The sequence below is a fragment of the Mytilus edulis genome, chromosome 6 (genome assembly GCF_963676685.1).
Source record: "Mytilus edulis chromosome 6, xbMytEdul2.2, whole genome shotgun sequence".
Lineage (NCBI taxonomy): Eukaryota > Metazoa > Mollusca > Bivalvia > Mytilida > Mytilidae > Mytilus > Mytilus edulis.
In genome coordinates, this window is record NC_092349.1 from 19,670,658 (window position 1) to 19,686,814 (window position 16,157).

The 16,157-nt window shown below is 31.7% G+C and overlaps 3 protein-coding genes across 3 annotated transcripts; 1 reads left to right on the forward strand and 2 right to left on the reverse strand.

The window, feature by feature from the left end:
• The first annotated feature begins 18 nt into the window (after positions 1-18).
• LOC139526259 (uncharacterized) lies at positions 19-11,024 on the forward strand. Its single transcript, XM_071321391.1, has 12 exons — positions 19-141; positions 812-932; positions 2,067-2,150; positions 3,467-3,598; positions 3,863-3,994; positions 4,623-5,391; positions 6,284-6,361; positions 6,836-7,130; positions 7,488-7,589; positions 8,590-8,685; positions 9,199-9,286; positions 10,323-11,024. Exons 1-12 carry the CDS (start codon positions 19-21, stop codon positions 10,406-10,408), a joined length of 2,106 nt encoding a protein of 701 aa, XP_071177492.1. The 3' UTR covers positions 10,409-11,024.
• A 1,536-nt stretch (positions 11,025-12,560) lies between these two features.
• Positions 12,561-13,700, reverse strand: LOC139526260 (uncharacterized protein F54H12.2-like). Its single transcript, XM_071321392.1, has one exon. The coding sequence runs from the start codon at positions 13,698-13,700 to the stop codon at positions 12,561-12,563; it is 1,140 nt and encodes a 379-aa protein (XP_071177493.1).
• A 1,007-nt stretch (positions 13,701-14,707) lies between these two features.
• LOC139526262 (uncharacterized) lies at positions 14,708-15,844 on the reverse strand. The gene has a single exon (XM_071321394.1). The coding sequence runs from the start codon at positions 15,842-15,844 to the stop codon at positions 14,708-14,710; it is 1,137 nt and encodes a 378-aa protein (XP_071177495.1).
• Between the last annotated feature and the right edge of the window lie 313 nt (positions 15,845-16,157).

Consider the following 16,157-nt stretch of genomic DNA (forward strand, 5'->3'; position numbering starts at 1 on the left):
CGGTCATATTACGCAATAATGTCGGGTTCAGAGAGATGGAAAATCATGATTGAAAACGGAAGACTTTGTGTAGAGGAAAATGGTAGATATTTTGAGGACATCGACAATGTTGGAACAACAAGAGAATTTGGAATTATCAAGGTGACTATATAAACATTTTAGTAATTTACAATTTTATTTGGTCAATTGTGGATAAGAAAAGCCATCGGAAAAAAAACTACAAGCTCAACAAACTTGTATTGAAAGCAAATCAAAATATTCAAATCAAAATAATACATAAAAGTAAAGAGATACTTTTAAGTATAGAGTAGATAACTTTCTATTAAAAGTTGCATTTAACTTATATTAAGGACGTCACTAACACAATTAGTGTACTACATGTATACTATTGTTTCTTAACACATTGTTTTGGAGTTGTAAACATAGGAAACTCTAAAAATATAAACTGAAATAGTAAAACTGTTTTCTTCTTCTGTATTGAACATTGTTGAATTACATCTTCAAATGTTAGGGCAAGTACATTTAGATTTTGAATTCCTTGACATCATGTCAGTGTTTTAAACAAAATCATTGATTGATCTTGCACATCTCTCTACATAAATATCTCAACTCTCGTTTTCAGAATGAAGTTTACTTTTATTAATGTTAATCCATCAATAAGCTGCATATTCTTTATTACATTTACTCTTGTGAAGTAACAACTGTTCATTTTATTGTGGAACGGTCATACAATTCACATTTGTTTTTATTTTAGACTTTGTTCAATGTTTGTCAACGTTCACAAAAACATGATGTTTTCTTATAATTTAAGGTTACATATGAATCTGGAAAAGCAAAAATGTATAGTTTGAAAAACTTATGCGAAGGTCTTGGTTTTGGGCCAGCTGTCAAGACTCGTTCAGGTTTTATGAAAATATGGAACTCCCTGAAAGGTGAGAAATGTATTTAAAATGTGTGTGTTGTTCTTGTATCATGAGTACATAGTATGTGTATGAGTATTTGCTTCTCTTGCATTCGTCACAACTCGGCCGATTCCGTACCTCCATCTAAAGATAGAAGGAGAGTAGCGGTGACTCCGAGGATTGCCAACTGCTACTCTTGATTTTGACATTTTGTCCGATATTCGGAATCCTCTAGTTTTATCCATGTAGTACCAATAAAAAAAAAAATACACTACCAACCCTTACTTTTTTATTCATATTTTTATTACATATAGTTAAACTAGTCATTCATGAAAATCTTATACAATTCTTGTTATTTTTTCATAGTGTTTGAAAGAAAAAAGGTACCAATTTTAAATGTGTGAGCATTCTAAGAGAGAATCATTTCTCTCAAAATTTTCAATTGATTATATCTTAAAAACAAAGTCGCGAACCTATTATTTTTTCCTGCTTTTTAGCCTAGGTTCAGTTATTAATATACTATCAATTTATACCAGTTGATCAAAAAGCTAGTTATTGTCAAAAAGAGAAGCGAACATCCTTAATCAAACTAAGGCCTTAGTTGCTGTCGTATATATTTTAAACATTGAATTTTTGGCGATGTCAAGAGGCTGATATTGTTTTTAAAAAAATGACTACCATGAACAAACATTGATAATACCGTATTTCCATGACTAGTAATCCTCGCTCCAAACTCCGCTGGACCTCCTACGGCACCCGCTGGTACTTGTAGTTAAATATTTGATTGTATTCAACAAATTAATTTATAAACTGCATGTACGTGACGCTTATATACCAAATGGTCAATATTAATCATCCGTGTTATTTGCTCTATGGGATGTTTGTAAAATTTCAACGGAGGCAATGTCTTGGCATGATAATATCAATGAGCTTTTATTCGTATATTTGTCAAGTCTTTGTATGTGTTTTATTTCGTGATAGGAGGGGGAAAAGAAAAAAAAGGTAAAAGGGGGTGGGTTATTGGCTGTCTTTGCCTACAACAATGTACTAGTGGGGTGCGTGTGAGTGCTTTTCTGTGTTTATTTGTCCAATTGGACTTGTCGTTTTTTTTTACTGAAGAATATAACTGTAGCAAACAAGTTTTAACTATATAATTTTTTACAGCAAACGTAGACAATTATCAGCTACAGACATCTTCAACAGATAACATTGATCAGCCGGAGAACCAAGTTAACATGAATATTTCAGGTAGATGTGATTCTTTTAATACATATTTGATATTTACACACGCTTTCGTGAAATCAAGTTACTAAAGTAATCCATAAATATGATAAAATTCGGATTGAAAAACTCTTACCATAACCAATAATATTAATTCATATTTTTGCAATAACCCTATAATATTAATTCATATTTTATAAATAAAAGAAGTTATAGTATACTAGTATGCGTATGTGAGATGACAAGTAACGATTCTAGAGGTTCTATTATCGCCGTATTACATTTACGAATATTTTTTTTTAAATTGCATCTTCGCTTTTCTGCACAAACCCCCATAATACATGTACAATGTTCAAAAGGGGGGGGGGGGGCTGTATCCGTACAATCTTCAACAATAATGGACAGGCCGGCTATACGGACAAAAGTGCAATCATTAAAAAGACGAGGTACATTTGTACGATAAGGCCCGTTTTTTGGCCCCTCCCCCTATTTTCTTATTTTTCAAAAACTGTTTTGGAAAGCTTGTTATCACGTTGACGTTTGTTTGGATGAACTTCAAAACCATTAATTTTAGAAAATGGTTGAGATTACTGGGTTAAAAAGGTATCAAAAACGCCAAATGATTCTTTGGCATTGTTTCTATAAAAAATCTAACACGCGCCGGAGAAAATAATGGCGATTTAGACAGCAAAAACTGTTATGACATGACATTGGAATTAAAAAAAATCCTGTGCCACGTTGGTGCAGGCACCTAAAAACTAAAAATTCGTTGTACGGAAGACCTGCAATTTTAAGTGAATGATAATTACAATATTTGAATTATAAAAGGAAGTTTACCCACTCACCTTACCCAGTTGCTAGTATTAGTGGTTTTGAAGTTCATCCAAACAAACATTCAAACCTCAGGGAATATTCTAACATAAGACGTAGCTTTCTAAAACAGAATTTGAAAAATGAGAAAATAGGGGGGCCAAAAACAGGCCTTATCGTACCAGAATTTCCAGTTTTCCTGCCACACCGACTTCTTGCAACAGAGATTGTTTTTGTTTCTGTTATAATTAAGAGTTTGTTTTTTTTTACTATTCACTGAATCATAATATGAGTCATGTGGTCAATTTTATTCGTTGAACTTAGTTCTAAAGCATAAAACATGACGCGGACGTTATGATTTTGTTCGAGTATCCGGACAAAAATGATACAAGAAATTTGGTATCTGTTGAAGATTTTTTTTTTACAAAACATACATTAAAATTAACATTATAATAATTGTGTTTGCAAAGTTCCATTCTTTTGTTGTAATACGAAACATCTAATTCAAGATAATGCCTTTTTTCTGTGAATAGATGTACCAGGAGGGGAGGATTTAACCAGCACTGACGACAACGTAAACACATTGGATAATGTGCAAAGAAAATCCTCGACGCAAAAATCACCAGTCCAAAAGAAATTATTGTCACCAATGGACAGTTCTGAAGGTATTTTTTTAATCCTCCTTCTTGCAAACAATTGATCTGCTGCTTCGTAATACTAGTCATGTGAATTCGGCAAACAAAAATCAATAGTAAATAAGATATGTATGCAAGTAATATAAAATCTATTGCACTTAATATATATGCTTTTACAATAAAACTGGAAGAGACCAAGAACAAGTTAAAAATGTTAATGAAAATTATTTACTATTTGAATAAAAACCATAATTACGATGCGAAAATTTTATGTATATTTTTCTTTTGCAACAGATGCATCGACAGTTGAAGATATTCTAGGACGTAGCGTGGGTTCTTGCACTGAAGCGCACATAAATACAGAAGACGCTTCCGATAGCACACCAGTTACAGTGGAGCAGTCAATTTTGGACGATTATTTAATAGGTATGATATACCATCTTCATTCTCTTAATAGGCGCTACTCATGGTATGAAGTATAGAAACTTTTAATATTAACTTTTATACTGACTATATGTTGAAGGCCGTATGGTGACCTATCATATTTGTTACTTTGTGTCATTCGGTCTCTTGTGGAGGGTTGTCTCATTGGTTATCATACCACATCTTCTTTTTTATACTTGTCTGTTATTTTGACATCGCCAAACATGTTTTATCTCTAGTTGCTGTTTTTGTTTAATGACCATTTAAGAAAAATAATGTGCAAGTCTTAGTTTTGAACAAACTTGGGGATCGAACACACGATTACAAGGATCACTTCCAGAGGCAAGTTCTCCGAGGATGTTATTTTTTTTTATTGCATATACGGGTACTGGAAACTATAACCATATCAACTTCAGAAATATTACTTTTACATCAAATGTTCAAACACTTGCTCATTAAGTGAACAACATATTTTTTTTTTATATATTTTGAACTCGAAAAATTACAGCGCCCCCTTACGGTCATTGTCCTCCTGAAGTGATCAAAGTGATCGTAATATAACGACTGGATTATTCGGGTTATTGAATTGTTGATTTTCCATTCTAAAGTGATAGCATTTGTTTTCTTTTAGGAGACGCATTAAAGGTACATATTCAGAACTTAGTTATACCTGCCGATGATCGCTGTTTTCGAAATCTGGACACGAAACATGCTCACTGTCTAAAACAATTTTATGAAAATCAGCAAATGTGTCATACAATTCTCATTGGCAACATTGTCAGCGATGTTACTACTGATAAAGGTAATTTGTCAAAGTTTCTTCAAGAACCTGGCAAAGTAGCAGTTGAAACTTTAGGTGGTAATCATACAAGACATGCGCTACAATGTTTATTCGCAAGCCAAACGAAGCCTATTAGCATGGTAACATGTCGGTTATACAACAAATTACCAGACGAGTTGGCGCTACAATTAGGGTATGAACACAATGCATCTAATACATTAGGAAAACCGACAAGTTTTGTTGATTTAGTAAAGATGTTTCGAAAAGAAGCAACAAAAATAGTAGGAGATACAGATATTAGCTGCATGCAAAGTAGTGAAGTAAAGCAATGGAAAGATATTATATGTACCATTCTAGGGATGGACAGAAAGGCGGAAGAATTTCATAACAAGTACAAGATTGTTTTAAAAATTGCAAAATCAAAGGATTCCGTATGGAGAAAATTTTTAGAATTCTGTTCCGCTTTCGAAATGAATGAAATTAGAAATACTCCAAGAGGATCCTTAAAGATTACACAGTTGAGAGATTTTTCAATGCTTTCTAGTGATAACCAAATACATATTTTGGAAGAAACTTTACAGACAAAAGACTGGAGAGTATTTAAGAGAGAAGTAGAAAGGTAAATAAATGCAAATCATGTCGTGTGTACTGGAAAAAAAATTCACTGCACTACATGATTTTCTTAAATGTTGATTTTATATTTGTAACTTGGTTTGTAAAATATGCTTCATAAAAAAGGCATTCAGCATACATTTACGTTATATCGGGAATATTATTAAAAAAAAAAGAACCGTGGTTTTCGTAATTTAATTCACAGTTTAAGGAATAATTGGAGCATTTCATTAACCTTGAGGAATCTCATTTGTAATATTATGACATTAAAAATGAGTTATGAAAAAAGGAATGTACACACCAATTTTTAAAAATTTATCACCTATAAAATTGTTCACGAAAACAAAACACAAAAAAAACCCTAATAAACACCAAGACAAGAATAAAAAAAATGTACAGGCAATGTTAATGAGAGACAGCAACCAAACGACACAAATAAACTAAAATTATCTAGAGACAACACATAGCCTTAAAAATATAGGCGGTCTCCATGCACTTTATCAAGCTCTTAATTTTCCATTATATACATCTTGTGAATAAGTTATACAAAGACTACCAAAGATCTTTCGTTTAATCGAAATCCCCCCAAAAAATGTATTGATGAAATGTCAATCGCAAAGTCATCTCGTCAACCTTTTCGATAGGTCGGGTATTTGGTGGTTGATGTAGACTGCAGCCTTGTAATTTTGTAAACTTATGTTTTTTTTTTGTTTTTAATGTATAATTGGGCTAAAGTGCAATTTCAAAGATCTAATCGATATTTATGGTAATAAGCCCACCTTTCATTTTAAAAAAACCCGGTATATTGAAATATTACAGAAAAGAGCTGACACTGTACGTACATGTATATCAGTAATGAAGTTACCGACTTAGATAATATCACTGGATTTATTTTGTAGTGTAAGTTCAGATCGAAAGAAAACGATTGGGAAAACGAAAGCAGATCCGTCAGATGTTGACAGAAAGATCAATGAAAAGTATGTTAGCATTTTAAACGAACATACAGAATAAGTTTCATGCATCCATTTATGACAATATTTTGTTCAGTTTTATCATTTCACGGGATTTCCAAATATCATTGATTTATATGATTGCGTACTTTAATGTTTGAACATCATTTGGTGCATTTCCGAACGTGCATCTACATTATAAATTCCTACTGGCGGCACAAAACTGCCATTTTGATTTATTTTAGTTTACGATATTATTTCAAAACTGTCCTTTTGTTAATAACTGTTAAGAGATATTTTTTTAAATTTTAAGGTTTTAATTTGTTGATGAAACTTTTCAATATTATATACCTGCAGACTCTCAATATTCTGTTGAAAGCTGGTTTAACTGTAGTAATAAGAGAATAGTTCACTCCTCCTCCATTACAAGTATTTAAAATGTGCCTTTGCTTATTTGAATTAACCCATTAAATTATTGAGCATTTCATTATATTTATCTAGTGAGTGTAAAATAAAACAACTGACTGCCGAAAGAGAAAAATTGGCAACTACTTCATCAACATTAAAATCAAAGTTGACAGAAGAACAAAAGAAAACAGAGGACTTCGAGACATTGTTGAATCAAGAAAGGAAAAAATGCAGTGCACTTGAAACTAAATTACAGCAACTGAGGAGATCAGAGAATGAACTCAAAGTTGTCTTGGATAAGCAGATTGATAAAAATGAAAAATCTAGTAATCTGCTACAAGTTGAAAAAACAAAATACCAAACCCTGGAAGAAATGTACAATAAATTGGTAAGTTGAGTACTCTGTTTTTTAGGGCTGTAATAGCCCTTTTGACAAAACGCTTATTATTTTGTTGATGATATATGGAATAATATTCTGCAACAGACTTACGATAGTTATCAGATCACATTAATGATGCATAAAGAGTTGTTCAATTGACCATGCAGTCTGATGATCTTGATCTTGCATTACATAATTAATCAAACATATTTACCAGATTAGAATAAATACCAGAGACAACAAAGAAAAATAATTTATACAAGAAACATCTTACATGTTATGTACTTGTATTTAAACATAATAAGAAAATATTCCTTATTCAAATGTTCTCAATACGCAAACTCTGAAAACAATGATGTTTTACAGGAAGAAGCAAAAGCTTGTTTAGAAAAGAAAGTTCAGGAATTTGAAGAATCTAGTAGATGTCAACATATTGAAAAACACAAAAGCCAAGTAGACAACTCTGTTGTAAGTTTTATAACCTACGTATATATTTACCTTACAATTAAAAAAAAATGTCCTTTAATTTTTGTAGATTGTTTGTTCAACAAATGATATTCACTTTGTTGGTCTGAGTGAACGTAATTAACTTAAAATCGGGAAGATGTGTTGAGTTTCGTACGTAATTCTTCTTTAGAAGTAAGTTACAAAATAATGTTGACCCCTGTGTTCATAATTTCTCATTTTTTTAATTTGGTCTGATTCTGTTATTCATATGCATTTGCTTTGCAAATGAATGATTTTCATTGGATAATTTTACAGTTTTTCCTTTTTATTATATTTTATTATAAATTTTAGTTCCAACGTGTGTATCGTCACGTTTGTTTCATCAACTATTATCTATATCAGTCTATATCAAGTTTACGTTAAGTTTTTATGCACCACCTACGATAGTAGAAGGGCATTACATGTATGTTTTCTGGTCTGTGCATCCTTCCGGCTGTACGTTCGTTCGTTCGTTCGTCCGTCCGTCCGTCCGTCCGTTCGTCCCACTTCAGGTTAAAGTTTTTGGTCAAGGTAGTTTTTGATGAAGCTGAAGTCCAATCAACTTTAAACTTAGTACACCTGTTCCTTGTGATATGATCTTTCTTATTTTTAAACCAAATTAGACTTTTGACCCCATTTTCATGGTCCACTGAACATACAAATTAAAAGTGTGAGTTTCAGGTTAAAGTTTTTGGTCAAGGTAGTTTTTGATGAAGTTAAAGTCCAATCAACTTGAAACTTTTCAGGCCAAACTAGATCTTTTACCCAATTTCACGGTCCTTTCAACATGGAAAATGGTAATGCGAGTGGGCATCCGTGTACTTTGGATACATTCTTGTTCAATATAGATTTGTATATTAAGTTTGTTTGCTGTTAATGACTACATATTACTGTAACTGTCTGTGACGTGCCATTGTCTTTAGAAAACTTTTCATAATATCTCTTAAAAAGATATACACAACATATTTGTATATATTTACAGGTATCTGGTAGAGATTTGACTCCAAAACAAAAACTAAAAAATGACTGCAGTCACAGTGACAACTTAAACAAGAAGAAAAGAAGGATGAGTTCAAAGGTAAATAAAAGAATAAAAAATGTGTACAAACAACTATAACAAAATCTCTGATTACAGAATAATTCTGGACAGTATTGGCGTAAATAGACAGTGGGCAAATTTGAACATTCTGGACATTTCTGCCTCTCTAATATTTTTTTCTATCCAGAGCAATTTTGAAAAAAAAAATCTCAAAACTTGTGCTTTACTCCAAGTCTATTTTAGCCATGCGGGCCATATTAGTTGGCAGGTGGGATCATAAGAAAATTTAAAAACAAAATACTCCAATGATGCGTATGTAATTTCATAGAAAATTTGCTAAAAGGTTTACAGATAACGACAATACATGTTGTACGATATTTTTAACCTACTTTTAGGACGAGTTTAACTGCTGGACAGGTGGAGACTAGTCGGCCATGTCTTTAAACCTTGTCAATCTTTCGGGTCTAGACACAAAGAAATACACGGTGTGGTATAAACTCTATCATATGTTTTGTGCAGTTGTAAGATGCTTATTTTTCATTTATGTTGTAGGAGTTTGAAGTTGGTACGTCTGTTGAAGCATTTTGGTATCCAGACAAGTGTTGGTATACTGCAAAAATACTAATGAAGACAGGAAAAGGTAAGTACTGTTTTATGAAAACAAAATTTGGAGGGCAAATGTTATCAGATATAATATCAGACTGTACAAAGATAATTCTGTCGTATAAAGAAATAAAAGTGGAAATGTTTTGTACTCAATCAACACATGTGCATATAAGTTGAAAAATAATCATATTAGTAAAAGTTTTCAATTCATGGTAGCTATCCTGATAAAACAATTCAACAAAAAAGACGACGTTTATTTTTACAGAGGAGCACTTGTACTAAACTATCGTTTCGGTATATATTTATTTAATAAACTTTTTTAGTTTATGAACTTTGTTTTAAATCCATTTGCAAAGAGAACGCCAAGTATTAAATTTACGGTAATACAGAATTGTTTCAAAAGTACTACTTTTAGGCGTTGCATCGTCCTGAACATGCTTGTACTATTTCCCATTGGACGTCATTTTTTAGGCTTGTCACACTTTTTTTTACGTTTTATAATGTTTTCTTTAAAATGAGCTAACTGCGAATGAGTTTTTTTTTATAAAAAGGACTTCATAATGGTCGAGAAGATAATATTCCAAAGACTCAATATGCTGATTTTTTTATGAAAGAAACAGTAGTTGCACCAGTAAACCGGTTAATCAGTTGATCAGTTAGGGTCAAACATTCAGTCAAACATTAAGTCACATTAAGTCTAGGTCAAAGTTAAGGTCAGGTCAAGCATATTTGACTTCACAAATCTAATACTTAATTTAACAAGGACCAGAGCAGAAGATATTGGCATGTAGTCATGTATTCTAAAACCAGGATTTATGACACTTAATCTATCTGAAAAAGTACCGATAAAAGCATTACATGCTATATAATATATAATCACACATACTCCTGTATTTATCAGTAATTTATATGGCCAGGGGTACTATTTTGAACCGACAAAAATACATCTTATTAATCGAAGTCAGTTACTCTTTACTAGTATCATTATAGTTTCAACATTCAAGTAAAATAGTCCACAATTTATTATGCATTAAGACTCAGATCTTTTTAAAAAAATGATTTTTTTACAGGCTATGAAGTAAAGTATGATGTTGATAAATTCGTCAAAGATCTCCCCTTAAAGTATGTGAGAGCGGAAAAAAATTCTACAGAATAGATCGATTAGCTGAAACAAAGAAGAATGACCATCATTGGAGGAAAACTATGATGCACTTGCTAGCCAAAGTGGAGAAATATTTGACGAACATGTGTTTTTTGAATTATTATTGTTGTCCCTATAGAAATAATATAGATATTGTAAATAATGCGTAGTTGTTAATTATTGTCATAGAAAGTATCATATAGCTTTACTCTGCGTAAGGAATTTACAGCAGTCATTGTGACAAAGATGGGGATTTCTTTATCATTTACACCAGAAATTTGCGAAAAACAAAAAGAAAGCAATGGAAAATACCAATAATAATCAGTCACGTTTTGATTCATTGTGCTTATTAATTGCATTTGAAGTTGGATGGCGATGTTTAATTGATAAATGATATGAAAATATCATTGACTTTAAGTGTTCTACCATCTTAGATGAAGCGAATTAGTATCTACAACGCATATTTCAATATTAAAGACAGATACATACGACCGGTTCACAAAATCGTTAGAAAAATAAATCTAATTTCAAATAAAGAGTTCCAAAGTAATATGCAATTTCAATGTAATCAATAGATCTGAAAAAAGAAACATTTATATGAAATTCATCTTTAAATAAATACTTCGACTGGTATGGTACACGTTTTTGTTTACCAGAAATATGCATCATTTCAGGGCCTTTTATTGTTGAAGATTCGGTATGGATTTTGCTCTTTTTTGAAGGCCATACGTCACAGTAAACCTATAGCTTTTTTATGTCATTTGGTCCCTTGCGGAGAGTTTTCTCATTCGCAATCATACCACATCTTATTGAATATTTGAAAACGAAAATGTTACCGGTTGATTATGATATACATGTACTGTATGTACCTTTCTAATCTATGAATAAGTGTGATTAGAGTAACGTTTTCACGTTGTTCTTGGTCTAAGAACCAAAAAGCAATTTACGCATTATATTTTACATTCAATTTTGTTCTTGGTCTAAGAACCAAAAAGCGATATACGCATTATATTTTAAATTCAATTTTGTTCTTGGTCTAAGAACCAAAAAGCGATATACGCATTATATTTTACATTCAATTTTGTTCTTGGTCTAAGAACCAGAAAAAATAAGATTGATAATAATTTATTTGATATCATTCGTTTAGTTGGTCCATAGACCACAATCTGGTGGACAACAGCTCTATCATCTGCGTGAATGTAACATTTTTTTTGTTTAAATTAGTTAAATATAAACAACTTAGCGCTGACGCCTAATGTCCAAAGTGTTTCTGTTTTTCGTCTCGAGACCAGACTTTTTCAAGCATAAACAGTTTTATGCAAGTAAATACAAATAACAGTTTGTTGTGTTGTTTTCAAATGATGGGTTCATGCAGGGATTCAGCCATACCTTTTATATATTTAATGTGAGAACTTACCCGTTTTTTTATATTCTGGTCCAATGACCAAAATATGTATACACCGATCTAAAAATGATTCCAATTCTGTTAGACAAAACTGTTATAATTTATCAAAAAACAATTTGGGGAAATTTCAATGTCACTGCTAGTGATATATCAATGGTATGGGTGTTAGAATTTTCAAAATTATTCAAACTTTGCAATGAAGTCAGTTAAATATGTCGATCTGCATTGGTATTTTAACTAGTACATGAATGTATAATGGTTGACATGTTTCAAAGAGGAAAAGAATGCATTTTCCCTTTTAGAAATGGATTCAGTTCAAAATAATTAGAAACATCAGTGTATAAAACAAACACATATCTCGAAAAATAAACACAACGACATAAGACAATTAAGGTGTAGACAACAAACAAACAAACAAACAAACAAAAAAACAATGTGTGAAGACCAGGAGAAAGTGCTTTTACCATTTCAGTCACCGTGTTGTATACAAATAGTTGGACCTACTCAGTCAGGAAAAACCATGCTTACATATAAAATACTAGCTCAATCTGAATACCTATTTACAAAAACACCAAATAAAACCATTTATTGCTACTCTGCATATCAGGATTTGTTTTCAGAGATGGAGAGGAAAATTGAAAACATAACTTTTTCGTTTATTTGAATATATTTATTAGTAAAGCACACATTATAATTTTTTTTAGATGTACACAATAAAAACAAACAGTTATAGTCATGATAAATTCAGTTTCCATTGAAATGTTAGTGTTCAATCTTTATTTGTCGATTCTCAGTTATTTCAAAGTATCCATAGTTTTCAGCTAAAATCAGTAAGGCAGCTGTTTCTGGTAATGGTGTACCGAACTGACATTCCAAGCGTATTTTTCCCTGCTTCAGTAGTGAAAGATATTTGGTATCCGAAAAGAATGGTTCTAAGTTGAAGCATAGAAGCGTATATCCATTGTTGAATTCAGCCCTTGTTATTTCATTCCCCGTATCCAACAACCACTTTCCTCGTGTTTCGAACATTTTTACATAAGGAGAAACGTTCGTTGCACCACTATTCTCGTTGAAATCAAGTTTGAGTGGTATGCCATCAACTGGTATTCCGTCACAAAACAGAGTCACTTGTTTTAAATCATAATTCATAAAGTTGAATGGGTTTTTTGTATATGCTCCAGACATAGCAGTTGAAGAAACCAATCCAAGCACAATACTTTTTGGTTTCACATCTTGGAAAACATTTTCTACGATTAAAGAGGTGCTTCCTTGCATGATTGTAAAATTTTTCATCATGGTTTTTGTGAAAGGATACTTAGCATTTGTTGTCTTTAAAGCTTCTGAATGAGCGACAATTATAGCTGGGTTAGGTCTGATCTTGCAAAGCTTGATCACGACATCTTCCAAAGAAATATGATAGTTGGTATCAATTTCTCCAGACATCAAACAAAAACTTGCATCGTTGCGGTATAGTTTTAGTTTAAGGGATAACATATTTAGCAGGTATCTATCCATCTCAAATATATCGGAAAAAATTGGTCCCTCCATTTCTAATGTTTTCGAATTAGAAATAAATTTTCTGCGTTCATACAGTCCAGTGTTAGTCGATATTTCATCCATGTGACCATATCTATCTTTTAAGTATAGACCAGAAGATAATTGTGTACTCTTTGCGTCCTGGCCATACTGCAGTAACGTTTTCATCATACATTTATACGGGTAATACGTATTACTAGACGTTACCATTTGTCCTTGTATATAAACATCCAATTGCGACCAAAGCGACTGTAAAAATAAGTTCACAGGTCCTACCGTATCGCCATCTTGTAAATCCTCACCATTTGCTTTTTTCACTTTTAATTTCACGTATAGTTTTGATCTTTTAAGATCAATATAGTCCATACCATTGTTTGCACATAGATCGAATTCTATAGGATTGTAAGCGGTTATTTGACTAACAGGTCTGCATTCCTCGTATGTTATACTTTCAACACCTACTTGGTATGGGGGTATCTCAAAAATCTGTTACTCTGACGGTTGTGCTTCAATAAAATTCTCTTTCGTTAACAAGGACATTATGTTGAAAATATATCCCTTTTATGTTTTTTAACAGTTTTATCTTTTTTCGATTTCTTCGGCTTCTTTTCACCTCCTCTGCTTTGTGGCGAATGATGATATTTTCTCTTTCTGTCCGTTTTATTTATACTCTCATCGTCAATTTTTTTCTCTTCTTTTGCTTGATTTACAATTTGTTCACTAGGTGACACTAAACGCACAACAAAATTGTTTTCTTTTTCTGCACGAATTGGATAAGATTTATTCGAAATTGGTATCATAAATGATCCCGATTGCGATCCTTTGTTATATCCAGATTTCATATGATTTACGTAAGCATTTGATTGACCACTAACTACATTCTGATAATATCTTGTCCATTGATTAACATTAGGAATGTACATTTTATCAGTATTTGTCATATCTGCGCTAAAATAAGCTTGGTATAAATTGTAGTGTAAACGACAAATTATTCTTCAAAAATGAAGCGTTTTCTCCGTGTTCGTCTTTTATAAGAAATTCTAAGACTTGAATTTCGTTTTTCTTTACTGGTAAATATATTTGAAAAGAAAAAATATAATTCCATGTACTCATATCCGTGGGAAATATTCTTCTCAAAAGTGAATATTGTATATTAGGGAAAACATTTACTCCACTGCATACATCACAAAACAAGTATAATTGATGATTGTTCTTTTTTGTAACTTTTTGATCAATGTAAAAATCTAATATTCCCAGTTTCCATTCACCTTGTAATTGTAAAACTTCATTTAAACACACTTTGAACTTGAACGGTGAATTATTAGGATAATATGCATCTGATTGGTCACTTCGAATGAAAATTTTATGTTCCATTATGATAAAGATTGAATTTGTTCTGCTGGTATGTATTCGTCATACGAAGGAGGCCACCCTTGAAAACGAACCAAGTACTCAGTTTTTCCTCGTCTTTTTCTTTTCTTTATAATTTTTTCAATTATCCAAAGACTATTTTCATCTTTCTCTACTCTTTGGAGCTCACTATCATAAAAGGTCCCCCTTATAAATTCATCTCCTTTTATATTTGAAAGCCTGTAAAGATCAATATTTTGTTGTCTGAATCTTTGCACCACTTTGAATATCTCTTCCGTCCATCTTTGGCTATAGGATCGATCAAAAATATGAGCAATATTTGACAGTCGAACTAAAGACCCGATTTTGTATTTGAATTGTTTTTTCCTCCGTTTCTTTTTGTTTGTTTGTACTTTTATTTCTTTTGGTTTCTTCTCTGTTTTACTTAAATACATTTTCCCCCAGATATCACTTTCGTTGACAGAATTAACATCTTTAGGTGCAATGTTTTGTAAACTTCTATGTGGAGTACCATTATAGCTTTTTGCAAAATTTTGCAAGTTGTTAATATATCTGTGAGTTCTATTCTTTGTGAAAAAGCGAAAAATTTTATTCTTTATAGTTTGTAGGACCCTTTCAGCATAATTTGCATGAAGTTCATTTTGAGCCGAAAAATGTCGGACACCGTTACTTTTAAATAACGATTGTGTCTTTTTTGCTAGAAATTCTTGTCCCTTATCTGTTCGAATTTTTTCTGGTTTTACCTCAGTGAAAATCTTTTTAAATGCAGAGGTGACTTCGTCTCCCGTTTTATTTTTCAATGGTTGTAACCAAAGATAGCGTGAAAAACAATCAACAACAACTAATACGTATTTGAAATTTTCATTTTCTTTTGAAAATTGTTTTAGGTCCATTAAATCAGCATCCCACAAATTATTCATCCCCGTAGTGTAAACTCTTATTCTTTTAAAAGAACGACGAGGTGTTTTTTGTAAACTGTAATTATCTTGTGAATTTAACCACCGTCTTATTTTATATCTTCCAACTTTTTTGCCCTCTGCATTTACAATGTGATATAGTTTTTCGGCAGAAGCATATGAAGCTGGTCCTCCAACGTCATAATAGTATTTACTCAGGAGAGAATCTAGTTCCTCATTCATACTCAGGTTATTTTGATAAGATGTTACTTCTAACAACTACAAGAGTCTTATTAAAAGTAATCATAGTTATAAATAGTTTTTATAGGTTTTTTTTTATCAAATCAAAGTGTATAATATTGGGGTTGTACCTGAAAATGAAAAAAAAATATATATTATGTTTTTTTTTGTACATTGAAAGTATTTTTGTTGTTGTTTTTTTTATTGTTTTTTTCTGCTGTTTTTTTTTAATGATTTTTTTTTACATTAAAGTATATGGAACAACTCAAGTTAGTTTTTAGATTGTAACATGGAAATAAAATTAAAAAAAAAACCA

What these genes read in the sequence shown, in the direction of transcription:
- LOC139526259 (XM_071321391.1), top strand. Translation starts at nt 19, where the DNA reads ATGTCGGGTTCAGAGAGATGGAAAATCATGATTGAAAACGGAAGACTT. An exon ending in GAGAATTTGGAATTATCAAG is followed by an intron (nt 142 to 811) that starts GTGACTATATAA and finishes TTATAATTTAAG; the next exon opens with GTTACATATGAATCTGGAAA. An exon ending in ACTAATGAAGACAGGAAAAG is followed by an intron (nt 9,287 to 10,322) that starts GTAAGTACTGTT and finishes ATTTTTTTACAG; the next exon opens with GCTATGAAGTAAAGTATGAT.
- LOC139526260 (XM_071321392.1), bottom strand. Translation starts at nt 13,700, where the DNA reads ATGGACTATATTGATCTTAAAAGATCAAAACTATACGTGAAATTAAAA.
- LOC139526262 (XM_071321394.1), bottom strand. Translation starts at nt 15,844, where the DNA reads ATGAATGAGGAACTAGATTCTCTCCTGAGTAAATACTATTATGACGTT.